Source organism: Diorhabda carinulata, chromosome 4 (assembly GCF_026250575.1).
Source record: "Diorhabda carinulata isolate Delta chromosome 4, icDioCari1.1, whole genome shotgun sequence".
NCBI lineage: Eukaryota > Metazoa > Arthropoda > Insecta > Coleoptera > Chrysomelidae > Diorhabda > Diorhabda carinulata.
Window position 1 is genome coordinate 32,651,333 of NC_079463.1, and position 16,213 is coordinate 32,667,545.

At 30.8% G+C, this 16,213-nt stretch overlaps 3 protein-coding genes across 3 annotated transcripts; 2 read left to right on the forward strand and 1 right to left on the reverse strand.

The window, feature by feature from the left end:
- Positions 1-201: 201 nt before the first annotated feature.
- Positions 202-6,271, forward strand: LOC130892223 (CD63 antigen). The gene is made up of 6 exons (XM_057797469.1): positions 202-581; positions 2,499-2,687; positions 2,760-2,933; positions 3,205-3,406; positions 4,302-4,441; positions 4,589-6,271. The coding sequence occupies exons 1-6, from the start codon at positions 516-518 to the stop codon at positions 4,652-4,654; spliced, it is 837 nt and encodes a 278-aa protein (XP_057653452.1). The 5' UTR covers positions 202-515; the 3' UTR covers positions 4,655-6,271.
- A 4-nt stretch (positions 6,272-6,275) lies between these two features.
- Positions 6,276-8,917, forward strand: LOC130892222 (cilia- and flagella-associated protein 161-like). The gene is made up of 6 exons (XM_057797468.1): positions 6,276-6,529; positions 6,602-6,826; positions 7,063-7,165; positions 7,242-7,421; positions 7,482-7,641; positions 8,747-8,917. Exons 1-6 carry the CDS (start codon positions 6,427-6,429, stop codon positions 8,888-8,890), a joined length of 915 nt encoding a protein of 304 aa, XP_057653451.1. The 5' UTR covers positions 6,276-6,426; the 3' UTR covers positions 8,891-8,917.
- Positions 8,918-9,403: 486 nt separating this feature from the next.
- LOC130892221 (vacuolar protein sorting-associated protein 54) lies at positions 9,404-15,705 on the reverse strand. Its single transcript, XM_057797466.1, has 7 exons — positions 15,203-15,705; positions 14,959-15,150; positions 14,693-14,905; positions 14,029-14,407; positions 13,484-13,966; positions 11,364-11,968; positions 9,404-10,662 (listed from the first exon to the last, which is right to left on the reverse strand). The coding sequence occupies exons 1-7, from the start codon at positions 15,566-15,568 to the stop codon at positions 10,453-10,455; spliced, it is 2,448 nt and encodes an 815-aa protein (XP_057653449.1). The 5' UTR covers positions 15,569-15,705; the 3' UTR covers positions 9,404-10,452.
- Between the last annotated feature and the right edge of the window lie 508 nt (positions 15,706-16,213).

Consider the following 16,213-nt stretch of genomic DNA (forward strand, 5'->3'; position numbering starts at 1 on the left):
TTATTAGTTCATGTAAATACGAAATAAAATAATTGTTGTAGATTAACTCTAATTTTCGTCACATCGTAAATAATTAATATGATTAAATATTTGAGAATTATATTATTCGTTATATTAGGCAACCAATTATACACATCAAAATATGTGTTATATGTATGCAACATACAAAACGAAAGTTTGTTTAAATGGTGGTGGTAAGTAAAGAGTGTCAAATCGATTTCCCATTCCACGTTTTTAGAACGAGCTCAAATTTTCAAAGTTGTGATCGTATGTAACTCGTAAATACAAGCACTTGGTAGAACTGTCACGTTGTTCGGTTTATTATTATCACATTATCATTTTTTATCTTTCTTATCAAATAATCATTGTGTATCTAAGGTTCGTTCAATAATGGATTAAAATAGTAGCTATAAGTAAATGGTATAAAAGTTGAACAAGTGCCGCGACAGCAGGTATACGAAGTAAAAGTGAAACAAAACCAGTTGACGAACGTTTATTAAAAATATTTTACAATAATGAATCTTAGTTGTGGTTCTAGGACTATAAAATATTTAATTTTCACCTTTAATTTTTTCTTTGTGGTAAGTAGATTTAAAAAATAATTATTCATTCTAATTACCATCATTTCTACTGTCGAATTATTATGTAAACAATATTATTTAAATAGCCTTGCAAAAAAGTGTGTTACAGTACAGTTCGTGTTTTTTTTTAATTTTTATTTCGTTATGTAGAACTAAACAATTTATTAACATTTTTAGTAAATAAGTAACAATATTTTTATCAAAAAGTAATTTAAATATGCATTAAACTTTAATACTTATTATTTTCTATAATTTATTTGGAATTTTTTGTATAATTCGAAGCAGCAGTGGGGGGAGTTACACGTATTTGTTTTTCTTATCATTAGCGTATCATTGGGAAAGTATGAAATTAGATAAAGGTATTATAATTAGCAAAATTTCTTAATGGTTCCACCAATAATGAATAGATAGAAATATAATGATGCGTTTTATGAATTGGTATGACTATTAATATAGATGCGTTTTCATTTCAATTCCCATGAAAACAATTCTCCTCGCTAATCTATTTATTTGAAAGAAGCATTATAAGTGGAAAATCGATTTTAACGTGCAAAACACGAAAGAAACCTAGCAATGACTATGTTTTAAAGTATTGTTAGGTACATCCCTCTTCATGTACCACGATTTATGCTATTTATAGAAGCAACGTTAGACTAAAGCCACGTTATATTATCATTTATTATTTAGACACTCTATACACGCTAACCGAGCGTGACCAACTTTTTTTCATCGTTAAACTAGCATTAGATTTTTATTTACATACACATTCAGTGTTTCCAGGGCTACCTGACCTGGAAATACGCACAATTTTTCCGAAAATTACACAAAATATCAATAATCCCAAATATACATCAATTATACAAACCATTGGGAATGAAATCACGATTTCAATGTCAAGTTTTATAAACAATATGGAGGGTAGAGAAAATGAGAACAATATGTGCATATGAAAAAGATGGCGCCACATTAGCATTTTGTATTTCGTTTACAATTGTTATATTCATACGCCTTGTGAACAGCGCCATCATGGAAAGTTATTTATCGTATACAGCTCGACGCTTTTTCAACTTCTCTCCCTCCTCTTTATGTAAATAAAACTTCTTTCATAACATTTTCCTCGTATAAATTCATAATCAGTGTTTAATTTCGTCTTATGTTAGCAGTAGATTTCTGTCGTAAAGTCCTTGACTTTACAAATAAATGAATTATAAAAAATATTTTAATTTTATTGGTTTCCATGCTATTTTTAGATATAGGCACTTTAGTCCGGTCGTTACACATATCCATATACACAAATCAGACGATGAAACGTATCTATAGAATGTAATACACTTGATGAATCATTTTTGACCACGTAATTAATACATATTCTTTATGTAAACTTTCTAGAGAGAAATTTTTGTTGTAAAAAAAGCATTTCATGGTTAAAAAAAATAGCGTTGCATCATTTTATTTTATATCGAATCGTTTTAAGAGTTGGTTGGGCAGCGTTGCCAAATCAGACCGAAAATATTTCCTAGTATTCTTATACCTGACAAATCGTCTTTAAAAAACTATGGTTTTAATTTTTTTTCTCATAAAAATACTTTGTTGTTGAATTAATTTTCGTTATCAATCTTTACTTACATCAATACAAATATGCTAATATGATTTATTATATTTATGTTTTATTATAAATAAGTTGAGAAAATATTTAAAGATCGTTATCTGATGTTATACTTCATCGTGGAAACTCCAGTTTTCTATACCTGTCAATTTAATGATTACACTATATACAGTGTGTATAAAAACTATGTTTTATAACACATATTACACCAGGATATAATATGTATTTTATTATTGCGTAATATTTCGTCACAATTTTGATTAATTAATATACAAGGGAATCGAAATTTTGTTCACTTATTAATATTTCAGATAACTGGTATAATTTTAATAGCAGTTGGAGCATCCATACACGCTTATTATACGCAATATAACTTTTTCCTAAATAGTGAATATTTTTCACTACCGAATCTTTTGATCGCGACTGGAACATTGATATTCATAATATGTTTCCTTGGGTGCTATGGCGCTATTAAAAACAGCTGGATTATGCTTATGGGAGTGAGTATTATAACTAATATTAAATATTTACTACGTTTTTCTTAATTATTCGATCGTGGTTGTTATTTTCAGTTTTCTGTTTTACTGGGTATAATATTCATATTCGAATTTTCCGCCGGAATCGCCGGTTATGTACTTAGAAACAAAACCGGAAGGTATTTAGAAGAAGCAATGTCAAATTCTATGAAAGATTACAGCGTTGACAGTTCTGCATCTTCTTTTATGTGGGATCTCATACAAAGAGAGGTAAGTGAAATTATTTATTATCGCATTTATTCGAATATATTTGAGAGACCGTGGACAGTAATTTATAAATAAAGGTCACTTCAGTTCGATATGTTAATAAAATTTCCTACGCGTACAAAAAGAAAATCGGCAACACTGTTTATATAAAATGAAATTGGCGCGTATATAGAGGAATGTTATTTATATTAGTTTGTACGGAACGGTGAAGCAGTTCTAATTTTTTTTTTTACAAAGTGATGTTTGTATAATTAATTTTGGTGGTTTTTCTTAGTACGAGTGCTGTGGTATAACAAATTATAATGATTGGAGATCAATTATGAACAACACGGATCTTCCCATATCGTGTTGTCCCGCGAAACAAGGTCAGTCTGCAGAATTTTATTGTAACTCAGACACTGGGACGACTTCCACGACTACAGCTTCTACTATTACCACAACTACCCCTACTAATAGTTCTACAGACACTACTGAGGGTAATTATTATTTTTTAAATAATTAGCTAAATATCTTCAAACAGCTGATCTTGACATTCCGCCATTTTACCTAGAAGACGTTATTCAATTGTTGTGTTACTGATGTTGATTTAATTGGGTTTTTGATTTCGAGAAATAATGAAATTTGAAAGTAACCAAGGAATAATCGTATATAAATAATTTACCTTCAGCGTGTTAAAATTTATTACATTCCTTTTTTAACCTTTGTTTAGTTATTTGTGAGTGAATCCGCGATTAAAAATGGATTTATTTCTTGTTCCTAATATTCTATTTTGATTTAAAAAATTGACTTTAACCACAATTAATATAATAAATATAATTTTCTCGTGAAAAGTGAGATATTTCGCACTAATAATGCAGAATTAATACTAATATAGAAAAAAATGTTTTGTCGGAACATTTGATATTCGTTTCAACGATTTTTTATAAAACGCGTTGACAGATTTTTCGGTTATTATACGGAAATAAAAAAGTTGCTTATTGTACACTGAGAAAAAGTGGAGTTTTTACGATGAAATCCGTCAATGTAAAGACCAATTGTCCTAGATTAAATTTTACGCAGCCCGTTGGTAAATCCACGTCATAAAATACAAAAAGATATACGAGGATGGTTCAAGAAGTACCTGGAAAATAATCCAAGGGGGTTAAATCTGGCGAATACGGTGCTTTAGGTATCAAATTAAACTTTTATTCGTTAATTTTGACCATTGCAACAACGGAAATGTGAGCTGGTGCTTTTTCTTGGCCGAATGAGGTCTTTACGTCAGACCAGGTACTTCTGGGACCATTTTCGTATATCGTTTAATCTATTAAGGAATTATTTTGTGATATAATCTATTGAAAGCAGAATTTGTATTGAAATTCAATAATTCAGGTCGCAGTAGAAGGGATGTTGTACAAAAACCCTCAACAACTCCACCATATTCGATTGGATGTGAAGCGGCGTTTGGTAAATGGGTTAGATCCCACGCAGTTGACATTGGAGTTGTCTGTTTTACCCTAGCCGTCTTACAAGTGAGTATTTTTTAGTCGAAATTTGTGAAATATAAAAAAAATTACGGAATTTCGTCGACGATGTTAATGGGCCCACGGACTATAATAACTTAGCCCATAGAAAATAGTTTCGAGTCCGTAGTGTGACTTCTATTGTTTTTGTTTCAGCTGATTGGAATCGGTTTCGCTTGTCATTTGTCCAAACAACTTAAAAATTCGTACTACAGCACTTAAACAATTTATATATGGCTATTTTTTGACACACAAACCAATAAAAGTTGATTTTTTTTGTTATATTGAATAAAATTTACTCATAGTATAGTTGCGTCACGTTTTGATTGAAATATTCGTACACCTGGTATATTTTTACTCTTAAGTAGAGATTAAAAATCTATATTCACTTTTTAAACTTGAAAAAATGTTACCTGTATGCCTTTATAAATAATTTGAAATCGTTAAGAAATAACTTTTATTAGTGTAGAATTTACTACTAGAAACATGCCGTATGTCAGTTTACATACAATCAGATGATGTGTGTTAATAAAAATAAATTTAAGCTAACCGAGATACAAATCTATTGATAAAAATCCTTTTTTTTATCCAGTGTCTTTAGGATCGTACGTATTTTTAAACAAAAAAATTTTGCGTGTACGTAAATAACATTCTTACTGCGACTTTTTATGTCAGGTTCGTTCCAACCTATCAAAGGGGGCGGAGAATGCTTCAAACGGTCCAGATTAGTAGGTTGGAACAAACCTGTCATAAAACACAGTATTCCGATTCACACAGTGTTGCCAGAATGTGAGGGATTTCTTTAAATATGAATGAGGCTGAATAAAAAATTTCAATAGTGAATGATTGCTGGTTTTTATAGGGAAAAGAAAATTTTAACAGCAATTTTCATTTAACTTAACATTAGTTACATATCTTGAACAAAACAAAAAAAACGCTTTGTTTAAATCACTATAATAAGTTACGAGATGCATCGTTCGTATATTTAATTTTTATAATATATATATATATATATATATATATATATATATATATATATATATACTTACTTATTTTACCATTTTTATTATGGTAACATCTTGTACTGATCACCCATCACAGTTTTGAAGAAAATATTTTTTCACTCGATTAATAGAAAATTGTTAAAAAAATCTGGCAGCACTGGATTTCCTTCATGCTGTTAATTTATTCGAATGCCATCTATTCTAGATGTTAGGTTAGATTCGACATTCTTTAACGAACTTTAAACTGTAGAATATTTATAATCGGTAGTTCTTTTTATTATTTTATTTCTATCGATACCATTTTAGTACTCACCCTAGTGTGTATCTTCTTTTAATTTTTATTTCTAGTGACAGTTGGTTTATGTGTTTGTTCATTTTATTATATTTAGACCGTCCTTACTTGGTAAGAATGAACTTTTTTTTCTAATTATTACGTGCCATCGAATTTAATGTATTCAGTTGAACATATACAAGATTTAAATATGTTTGGTAGCTATAAACAGTGGTGAAATTTGTACTATACACAAAAAAAAACTTTCCTACTATTTGTATTAAAGATATTTGATGAGAATTTTTCATAATTTCCCGAATTTTCAAATATAAATCGTTCACAGCAGTACTTTTATCATCGTTACCAATTGGAGTATGTTTCATTTTATATTTTGTTGATGTAGGAATGTGTGAAAAAAATCTGTTTTTATTTGATTTCTACTCTACAAGTTTATTTAAACTTTTCAACTTTTTGTGTAAATACGTTGTATATTAAAACTATACAGTATGTTGTTTGATGTAATAGATTTATAATTTGTTGATTTCCAATAAAATAAAATCGAAATTGTTTTAATTATTAATATCCTTATGAAATATTTTGAATACCCCTCGTAAAATTAGTATGAAAACGTTTTCGACACAAACGATCTGTCAAATTTTACATATTAGAACGTCAGTTATCAACGGCAAATTTTCAAAGTCAAATATATTTAAAAATTTATGATGAATTGCCGTTGTAAAAAGAAACTTCCTGAAAACTACGAGGAAAATCGAGAAAATGTTTTCCAAAATAGAATTATGTACAGTGTCCCTGTTCATATCGGTATGTATAGGATACACGACTGATTCAGAACCGAAAAAGTGAGGTTATGATTACATTATATCGTCTCGTTAGGTATGTGGGACGAGGAAATGGCTTTGAGGGAAGATAAAATGCGTATAACGGCTTACAAGAGAGATCGCTGTCAGTTGCTTATACAAAAAAATAAAAAAATGTTCCGTAACGTACTGAAATCGACGGTACTAGCAATCGAATCACCTTTTGTATTATTTGGTCAAAACTACCAAGTACGAGCTAGTGATTTTACCACTAAAGATTCATCTGGATTTTGTCTATCAGGTTTCTAGTATCAAAAATTAATAAATATATCTTTCTATCTTGAAACGAATATATAAGTTATGGTAATTTAAAAAAAAAGACATCAGTTTTGTTATTTTTTTTAATATTCAATGCGATTTAAAACTTCACAAACCAACATCAATTCATCGTATTTTAGTGGGGTTAGAGTTTACGGGGTTGATTCAAAGTGTACTCATATTTTTAAACCTAACACTTTCGTTAATACTACATTTTAGGCGTAATTAACGAACGGGATATTGATTATATACAACATTTTAAACATGGTTGTGGTTTATCTGCTTCACCTTTAAAACAACCCTGCGTAAGAAACACTTTTAAGTGAGTACGTCATAAACAATTGTTATGAAAAAAAAACTCAGTTGAAAATTTATGTTTGTTATAATCTTTCCTCCAGGATAATGGGAACGCGGTCGAATAAAGAAGGTCAACAAGTGTTTTTTGGGGAGGACGTCTTGCTACAAATTTGTGAAAGTTCCGGCCCTCCCCTGTATATACAATGCGAAAATTCTACTATGGATTCTTTCGGTGGTCATTTATCTGTAAGATTATCCGAATGTCCAGATATATATTGTAGGTACTACGTGCTATTTTAATAATTTATTATAATAGTTATTACAAATAAAACAATATTTAGGTTTAAATTTTATCATTGGAATCCTCAAAAACGTACTAAAACAAACGGTACTACCTTTAAACCAGATACGAGGGTTATTATTCAGCATACAGCGTCTGGTAGAAATTTAGCCTTTGAGCCTGGTCAATGGATGCCAACTTTTTATGGACCGGAACTACAGGTTAGTTTAATATGATAATTAAATCTCTCTATTTGATTACAAATATATAATTTTAAATTAGATATATCAAGTGTGCTTTAATTATAAACTAGTGTTTATATATTTATCTTAATACTACCCACGCTAAACGAACGACAATACTGCTAAATGTCAAAATTTGACAACATGACAGTTCGACCTTGACGTATGTTATTTTAGAAAACCATGGCTGTCAGTAAATTATGAATATATATATTTTTATTTTAAAAATTCATTTTTCTAAACAAAATTCACATTATTTTAAACTTTTATTATACGTAATGCTATTTCAACATATAAATATGGTATAAAAAAATCATCAAATTGATAGATCCATTATATTTAGATAGGTTACGATTGTTCTGACTAAATTGGCGCCATCTAAAAGTGTAAAATTGAGGTACTAAATAGAAAAGTTTTAGATTTTTAAACAAAAATAATGACATTTTGAGACTTAAATTGAAAAAATATGATATTAGAAATGTTTTAATTGCAAATGAAAGTATTATATTTATGGATTTACTTATATTCATACCATTATAATAATCGATAAAATGATCGATATTCTCAATGAGTGCTCGTCTATATAATGGTTAGTCTATGATCTAGATGTCAACCATTTGACGTAAAAACTTTCTAACCTAATTTTATATCTCGATCAGGTGTTTCCAGATAATTTTCACGAATACTTTACTGATTTAGATATTTTTGAAATTTATGTACAATTTTCATAGATTTGTAAAATATTTTAATTTATCCAGTTAAGTATCATTTTAGTTTTATGTGATAATTGATCCACAAAATGTTATATTATCTATTTATATTCGATTTTCTTAGTCCACTATAATAGTTCTAATGATAATTTGAGGATATTCTTTATGTTGAAGCGCTCTAAACAATTGATTAGAATAGAAAATTAACTACGTGCGGAATAAAAATTTGATAATAAAGGTTTTCAATGGTATTTATACCTTATATTAATCCTTTGTAAGTAGTTGTTGTTGTTGTTTTCATCTACAGGTAAAATACTGAAAATCAAATATTTTTTTAACGTTGCAGCTTTATTAAAAGTGTGAATTATTTATAGGTAAGCTGTCATACTTATAGAGACAGTCACAAAATGGAAACCATTGAAAATTTTTGGAAAATCGTTACGAGACCTTTATCAGACGCAGCTTTATTAGTTCGGGCTGCCAAAGGTGAAAATATCCCCATGGATTTATTTGAATAAATAAATTTTTCACGCATACATCTATAACTTTGTTTAAAATGAGGTTTTGTTGGGGTTGAAAAAAATTAGGCATTATTTCATAGAATAAAACATTTTTCTAAGATTTAAGGGTATTAAAATCTTTTATTTACAATAAATTTTTGTAATATAACCAAAGGTGTTCAAATACTTGATTCATTTTCATAAATTTTCAATTTTAGTCATTATTTTGGATTTATTTAAAGTCTTCGTCTTTGGTAATCGCATGGGTACCTTGTTTATAATGTTATCAGTTGGTATACGCACTAATAACTGATAGATTCTTGTTTTATAACTGGTTAATTCTTGTTTTATAACCTGGTGATTCTTGTATTATAACCAGTAAAATACACGAAAGGGTTTAGAGAATCACTACAACTTATCGATTATTTACAGTAAGGTTGTGGTGTGTAAGGTATTAGAAAAGAAACCAGTTAGTTTAAATAATAGTTTATTGGCTTAATGGTATAACAACTTTTAGAAAATAAGTTAAAATTATGTACAATATATTCATTTATTCACAAAAAAATTCTCATAAAAAACAACGAATCTCTTGGTTAAGATGGTTTAAGGGGATAGTGACTTTTGCAAACATTTTTATATTAAAAAAAAATCTGTAATTGGAGTGTGAGATCGAAAGAAGTTGATTTTGGAAATTTACACTTTAAATAGTGAGTATTTTCGGGGTTTTTTTCACTTTTCCATCAAACCATCATAGTTAGACTTAAAATTTGAGGAAAAACAGTTGGATTTTGTAATGGGTGATTGAATCGAATAGTTGCTTAAACCTACCACTTCTTACTATTCACTGTACACTCTCAATTAACAATTTGAATGATTATTTTCCTTTTTTGTCGTCAGTCTTCTTATTATGAACCTTCTTCAATTCCGCTCGGTTCTAAATTACAAGAAAAAGTCAAAGATTTCTATTTGGAGAAAACTTCTAGGTACATTTGAACTACTAAAAACAGATTCAATAGGTGTATCTAGAAGAAGAATGGGATTTTAAGGACATTTGAACTACCAAAAGCAAATTCGATAATGGATCTAGAAAGAAATCGAATGCTTGGGGCATTTGAACTACCGGAAACATATTCAATAAGTGTATGTCGAAGAAAAATGGGACATTTGAACTACCAAAAGTAGCAGATGCAGTAACTGGGTCTAGAGAAAAATCGGATTTTAGGGACATTTGAACTACCGAACCAAATTCTAACCGATAAATTCCAACTGTTGGTCCTTCTATAATACATTTTAATTATACAGGTAGTAACAAAAGTAAGTAAATATTCCTTTGCCTAGTTTAAAATATTTTGTTTTGTTTTGAACACAATTTTATCGAATAAATCAACTTGAAGATAAAAATCGAAAGTTTTTTTTGTCGTGGCGCCATCTACTTACCTTATAGAATCGAATCGATGCGTTTTATTAAAAATTCTGGAGGTTAATTAGAAGATATCACAACTTGATAACCGAAATAATAATCGTTTCCACAAATGAATGTTTCTAACCTCAAACTAGATTAAATTAATTTTGGTTTTTGTCTACTTTGTCCATATATCGTCCATGGCACTGTCCGATAAATATTTTTCGGGTAGGACTTTCAAAGTTTTCATCGTTTCGAGATAGAATATCGTTTCAGTGGTGACGACGCCGTGTTGGGGCCCGCCGTTATTTTGAATATTCAGTTTGGTCAGTTGGTCCCTCAATCGGTTCTTGAAATTTTTATGAATCACCTCGTATATGTCAGTCACCTATAAATAATTGGGGATCAAAAAATGTCGTTTAAATAGCGTATAATGAAAAATTTTATTGTTTCACTGTGTATATAATTGTGTGAGCAACAAAGATGCAAAAGAAAATAAAAAAAAAATAGTTGGAATTTTGATAAAAAAGAGGATCTACATTAATTAAATTAGAAAAAATGGTGTAATGAAGAATTTTAATGAGTCACCGTGTATATATTTGTGTTATTATTCAAAATAGAACAAAAAATTGTTAAAATTTGAATAAAAAAGGGGGTTCATTAATAAAATTGATGAAAATAAATTAGAAAATTACATTTGAGTAACGGGTAATGAGGAATTTTAATGAATCACCGTGTATATTTGGGTTATTCAAAATAGAAAAAAAAAATTGTTAAAATTTGGATAAAATAATAGATTTATCAATTAAATTGGAAAATTGATGGATATAAATCTAAAAATTACATTTTATTAACGTGTAATAAATAATTTTTATGAATCACTGTGTATATATTTAGGTCGCCAATAAAAATAAAACAAAAAATTGTCGAAAAGCGAATTAATGAATAAAATTGGAAAATTGATAGCAAAAATTACATTTGATTACATCATATAAAGGTGTAATGCACAATTTTAATGAATCACCGTGTATATATTTGAGTAGCGAATAAAAAAGAACACAAAAATTGTTTAAAAATGAATAATCTTACTTGTTCTTGTGGCAAAACGGCGCTGACAGCCTCGTGTAATTTGGTCAAATGCCTGGAAATGTTACGGAACTGTTTGGAGGGTACTGGAGGTTTGGCGTCCCATTCGTTCAACTGTTCCCCCAACAAAGTATTCATTATCGATAAAACTTTGGTCTCTAAATGTCTGATGTGATGCGCTATATCTTTTTCCACCAAATCGAAACCGTTCGACACTTCGTTGGTCAAATATTTGAAATGAGCCCTAAGCAGAGGTATCAACCATATGAGGAATTGCAGGGATCTAGATCCCAAAGCTAAATTCGTCGACGTTATGGTTTTGAGTCCGGCGGTTCTTAGGGCGCCGGCTCCCAAGACCAATTGACACGAACGGGAATTGTAAGTTTTCAATAATTCCGTTAAATTTCTTGCTACGACAGGAGCTAAAAGCTGGAGATCATACGAACAGACGCAGTACTCGCTGATTAATCTGATAAGTATCAGAAGGGCCCCTACTGTATAGAACTTCTGGGTACCTACTTTGAGGTAAGGCGATGGTTTTGTTGTATAACGGTCTGTTGATATGTCTTCTTCCGTGGGAGAACACGGTAGAGATTTTATAGGATCACCTATGTGAAAATAAAATAATAATAAATAAAAATTTTACCCCTCGGCCACGCCATGTTTGTCTTATCCCCTAAGAAAGACTGTAAACTACTTATTTTTGGTATATATAGGGTGATACATGAAAATTTAATTAAACTTAAACTAAATATGTTTCTAGTTTTCGTAAGGGCTTTTGTTAAGTTGCAGGTCTATAAGAAAAAATCACAAACCCTTTAAAAACCAACATAACCTTTGATATTCTATCTAATTTAGCCTAATTTATGTACCATTATCATTAGGTTTCGGTTAGGGCATTTGTCGTTTGATCCTAGTACAGTTTTTTCAAGTTCAAAGTCTATTTTGATAAGCCGCAAACTACAACTGCCCTTAAAACTAACATAACCTATACCATAGATCAAATTTACCATAGATTTATGTACCATCATCAATAGGTTATGGTTAGGGCATTTGTCATTTGATCCTGGTAGAATTTTCTAAAATTGCAGGTCCTTACAAATACATCAAAAACCCCAACAGCCCTTAAAATCCCAAAAAACCAAGTCAACAACCAAATTTGGATCAAATTTAAATGCAATTTTCATTGAATACCTGTAATTTTGCCAAATTAGGGTTTTTTCAAATTTTGGGTTTATATGAATAAGTCTATGAGCCCTTAAGATCAACATAACCCATGTTATCGGTCAAGTTTAGCATGATTCATGTACATTGTCATTGAATTTCGCTAAGGGCCTTCGTAATTTGACCGTAGTAATTTTTTCTGAAGTGAGTTTCAGTAAGGGCTTGTGTAATTAGAGCTGGTTAGGGTTTTCTTAAGTTACAGATCTATAAAAACTAAACTAAAATCCCTAATGGTCCTTAGAATCAACATAACCCCTACAAATGTCCAATTTTCATTGAGTTTCAGGAAGGGCATGAGTAATCAGATCCCGTTAGCCCTCAATATCCAAAAAATTTAAGTCATCCAAAGATGCAGGTCTAATTAATCCCAATGGTCAACATAACTCAAGCTGTCAGTCAAATTTGGCCCGATTTAAGTGAAGTTTTCATTGACTATCAGTAAGGGCTTTCGATTTGACCCTTGAAATTCAAAAAATTTTGGTTATCAACCAAATTTAAGGGCCATTTTCATTGAGTTATATAAAGGACCTATGTAATAAGATTCTGTTAGGGTTTTCCAAAGATACAGGTCCATATGAATAAATCACAAGCCCCAATGGTGTTTATGGTCAACATAACACAAGTCATTAGTCAAATTCGACCCAATTTATGTGCCATGGAGACCATAAATTTTAGTACCCCATCCATGAAAGCCACAGAGGTCGTTATAAATGAGTAGTCTTCAATTTTAATAGCACAGGTAGTTTTTTTAAACCATATAAAAATATCTGATTCAAATTTGGGTTCATATAAATTCAAATATAGAAATTTTTAGTGGAAACACCCTATATACACTACAATAACATTGTAAACGAGTCGAATTAGTTCAATTTTTCGATATAATAGTCGCTGATACTTACCAGAAGCTAATTTATCTACCAGCATCTGAATTTCCAACGGTACTTCTGCAACTTTCCAACTTTCCGCGTCCAACAACATCTGCAATTTATTTTTCCTCTGCGTGTGGAATTTGTGTACATAATTACCGGCTTGGATTTTAAATGCCGCTTTGAGAGCGGCGCTCTGTCGCCCCCCGCACGTCCTTTCGCACATTTCCGTAAACCCCTCAACTACACTAGATAATTCGTTAACTTGTACGGCGGTCACAGTCTGTTTATCCGATCTGGTGCTAACTAACGAAGCGATTCTTTCGTTACAATAATCGCACACGGAACCGAGTAAATCGCGCAATTTCAATTCGACGCGGTTGTTTTCTTCCAAGGTGAGAAAATGTTCAGTCGATGCTGAAGTTATACTAGATTCGGATACGGATAGACCGGCGCTAGATGCCGCTGTTTCCTTTATAACATCACACACTGCTTTGACGCGTTCGATGATTTTCGCTGTAAAAATAAATCGCTTAGATAATTTAAAAAACCGTAATGGGGGGGTTGGTTGTATTTACTTAAGGCTTCGCTGGCCGATCTGATAACTTTTAACCAATTGGCGGCGTCCATCGCAGGAGCGATTTCTCCGGATCCTGTCAATTCGTTTAGTTCGTCTTCCGCGTCTGCCAGTTGTTCGATCATGAGTTGTTTGAGGAGGGCTTGCGCAGCGGTTACCGCTTCTTGTTTGTACACTTCTAGAAATTGTAGATGGTTTTGTCGCAGAAGACCCGCCACTAGACTAACTAATCTTTCCGGTTCTAATACTCCGATTATTTCGATATCGAGCGGTCGATGTAGATCGGCGGCGGCGTACCGTTCGAATTCCGTACTCAACATTTTGTCTATTAGTTTTTGCATTTCTTTTAGTTGTGATGGGAGGTGTCTCAGGCTTGTCACCTACGTTTATTTATTATCGGAAATGCGTTAAATTAAATTCTTACCAATGAAAAATAATAGTTGGATGTTTTTTTCGATTTTTACCAAAACTACAATTCCCATTAAACCATTTTTCACCCTTAAAAACTCTCCCCCTTCCCTTTCCCGACCTTAAATCGAGGGTAAATTATTTTTACTTTCATTTTTATTATATTATCCTCCTTTTACAATCGAATTCATCCAACTATTATTATTTTTTTCATGTTTTATCACAAGTAGTAGAAATATAAATTATTCAACACATACCCCTGCTAATTCTTTGGCAAGAACTTCTTGAGTCCCAGAAATTAATTCTAAAGCTCCAACATAGTCTGAGGAACTGAGCAAAAGCTGCAATGTAGGTTGAGTTTGTAAAACTGTAGCCATTAATTTTAATTTATCTAATAAAGCCACATGATTAGTTTTCGACCTAGATAATCCAATCAGTCTTAAAGATTCTCTCGCTAATGCTTTATCAACCTGAAGTAATAAAAAAAATCTAGAAAGGAAAAATTCTGTCAATTTTCACTAACCCTATGGACTTTCGAACGTAAAATTTTCACTTCTTCCAAAGCAATACCCATTTGTTCCATAATACTATCGTGGGATGTCATTGCATGAAAAAATGCGCCTGATTTTTGAGATACCTGTTGAGCTATCTGTTCTTCTACAACGTCTAAGTGAAAGCTGAGTTCGTCTTGTAATTCATGTTCTGTTTTCTTGGTCTAATAAATATATTTTTATAATAAAAACTATATAAAAATATTTAATACCTACCTGGAATACTTCTTGAAAAACTTTGGGATCGTGTAGATTGAGACTAGGCCTTAAATATATTTCAGGAATGCCTTCAGTATTTACAGTATGGGTCTGAATTTTCTTATGGTTGTTTTCACATTTAATCTCTTTTAATCTTGAATGTATCTTGTATCTCCTCCCGTATTTCTTAAGATAATTATCGAAGTGAGCCCAAGTTATTTCGGGTAAAAAGGGGCTTTTTTCTATTGTTGTTTTTTCTACAAAAGTATCCCCCCAAGTCTTCGTAAAAAAATTAGCTTGTTTTCCTTTATTAGGATCGGTGAGAACGGCGGGTAAATGTTGTGACGCTGAATAAATGGACCAGCGTTCATCGTTACCGTTCATTTTTGACTTTTTGGTATCACTACCTTACTTTGAACTTTTTTACTATAGTAGTCATTGCGAAAAATATTGAGAAACTTAATGAGGTGACGCAGGTGACAGTTCACGTCTGGTGTTGTCACAAACGTCATTGATAATGTGTCAGTCACACCGGGTGCCATTTTATAATTAAAAAGACTAGAATACAGAAATCTGCAATATATTTCTAAATACGAATATATATTATCACACAAACATGTATCAATAGATATTGATTTAATTATAAATATAAAACTATATCTATAATTATATTGATGAAAAATTTAATCTTGTATAGTCATGTAGTACGATTGGTTGTAAATAGATGTCGCTGCTTCAAAATTGAATAATTGTTTAATAAATAATATTTAATAAAATGTATTTACACTAATTTATGATGAATTTAATCTTTAATAGTGTTGTAATAGCGTGATAAAATATAGTTTGTTACAAATATGTTTTTAAAGTTCAAAAGTATTATCATAGATGTCGCTAGGGTAGCTAATTTGTTTTTTGCTACCAGTAAAGAAGTAATTCACCGTATGGAAAGGAAAAGGATAGAGATAATCTAAATATCCGTGTGAGCAGCAGCGAATATTTGTATTGATTTGACTTTGCGTCAAATCTCTT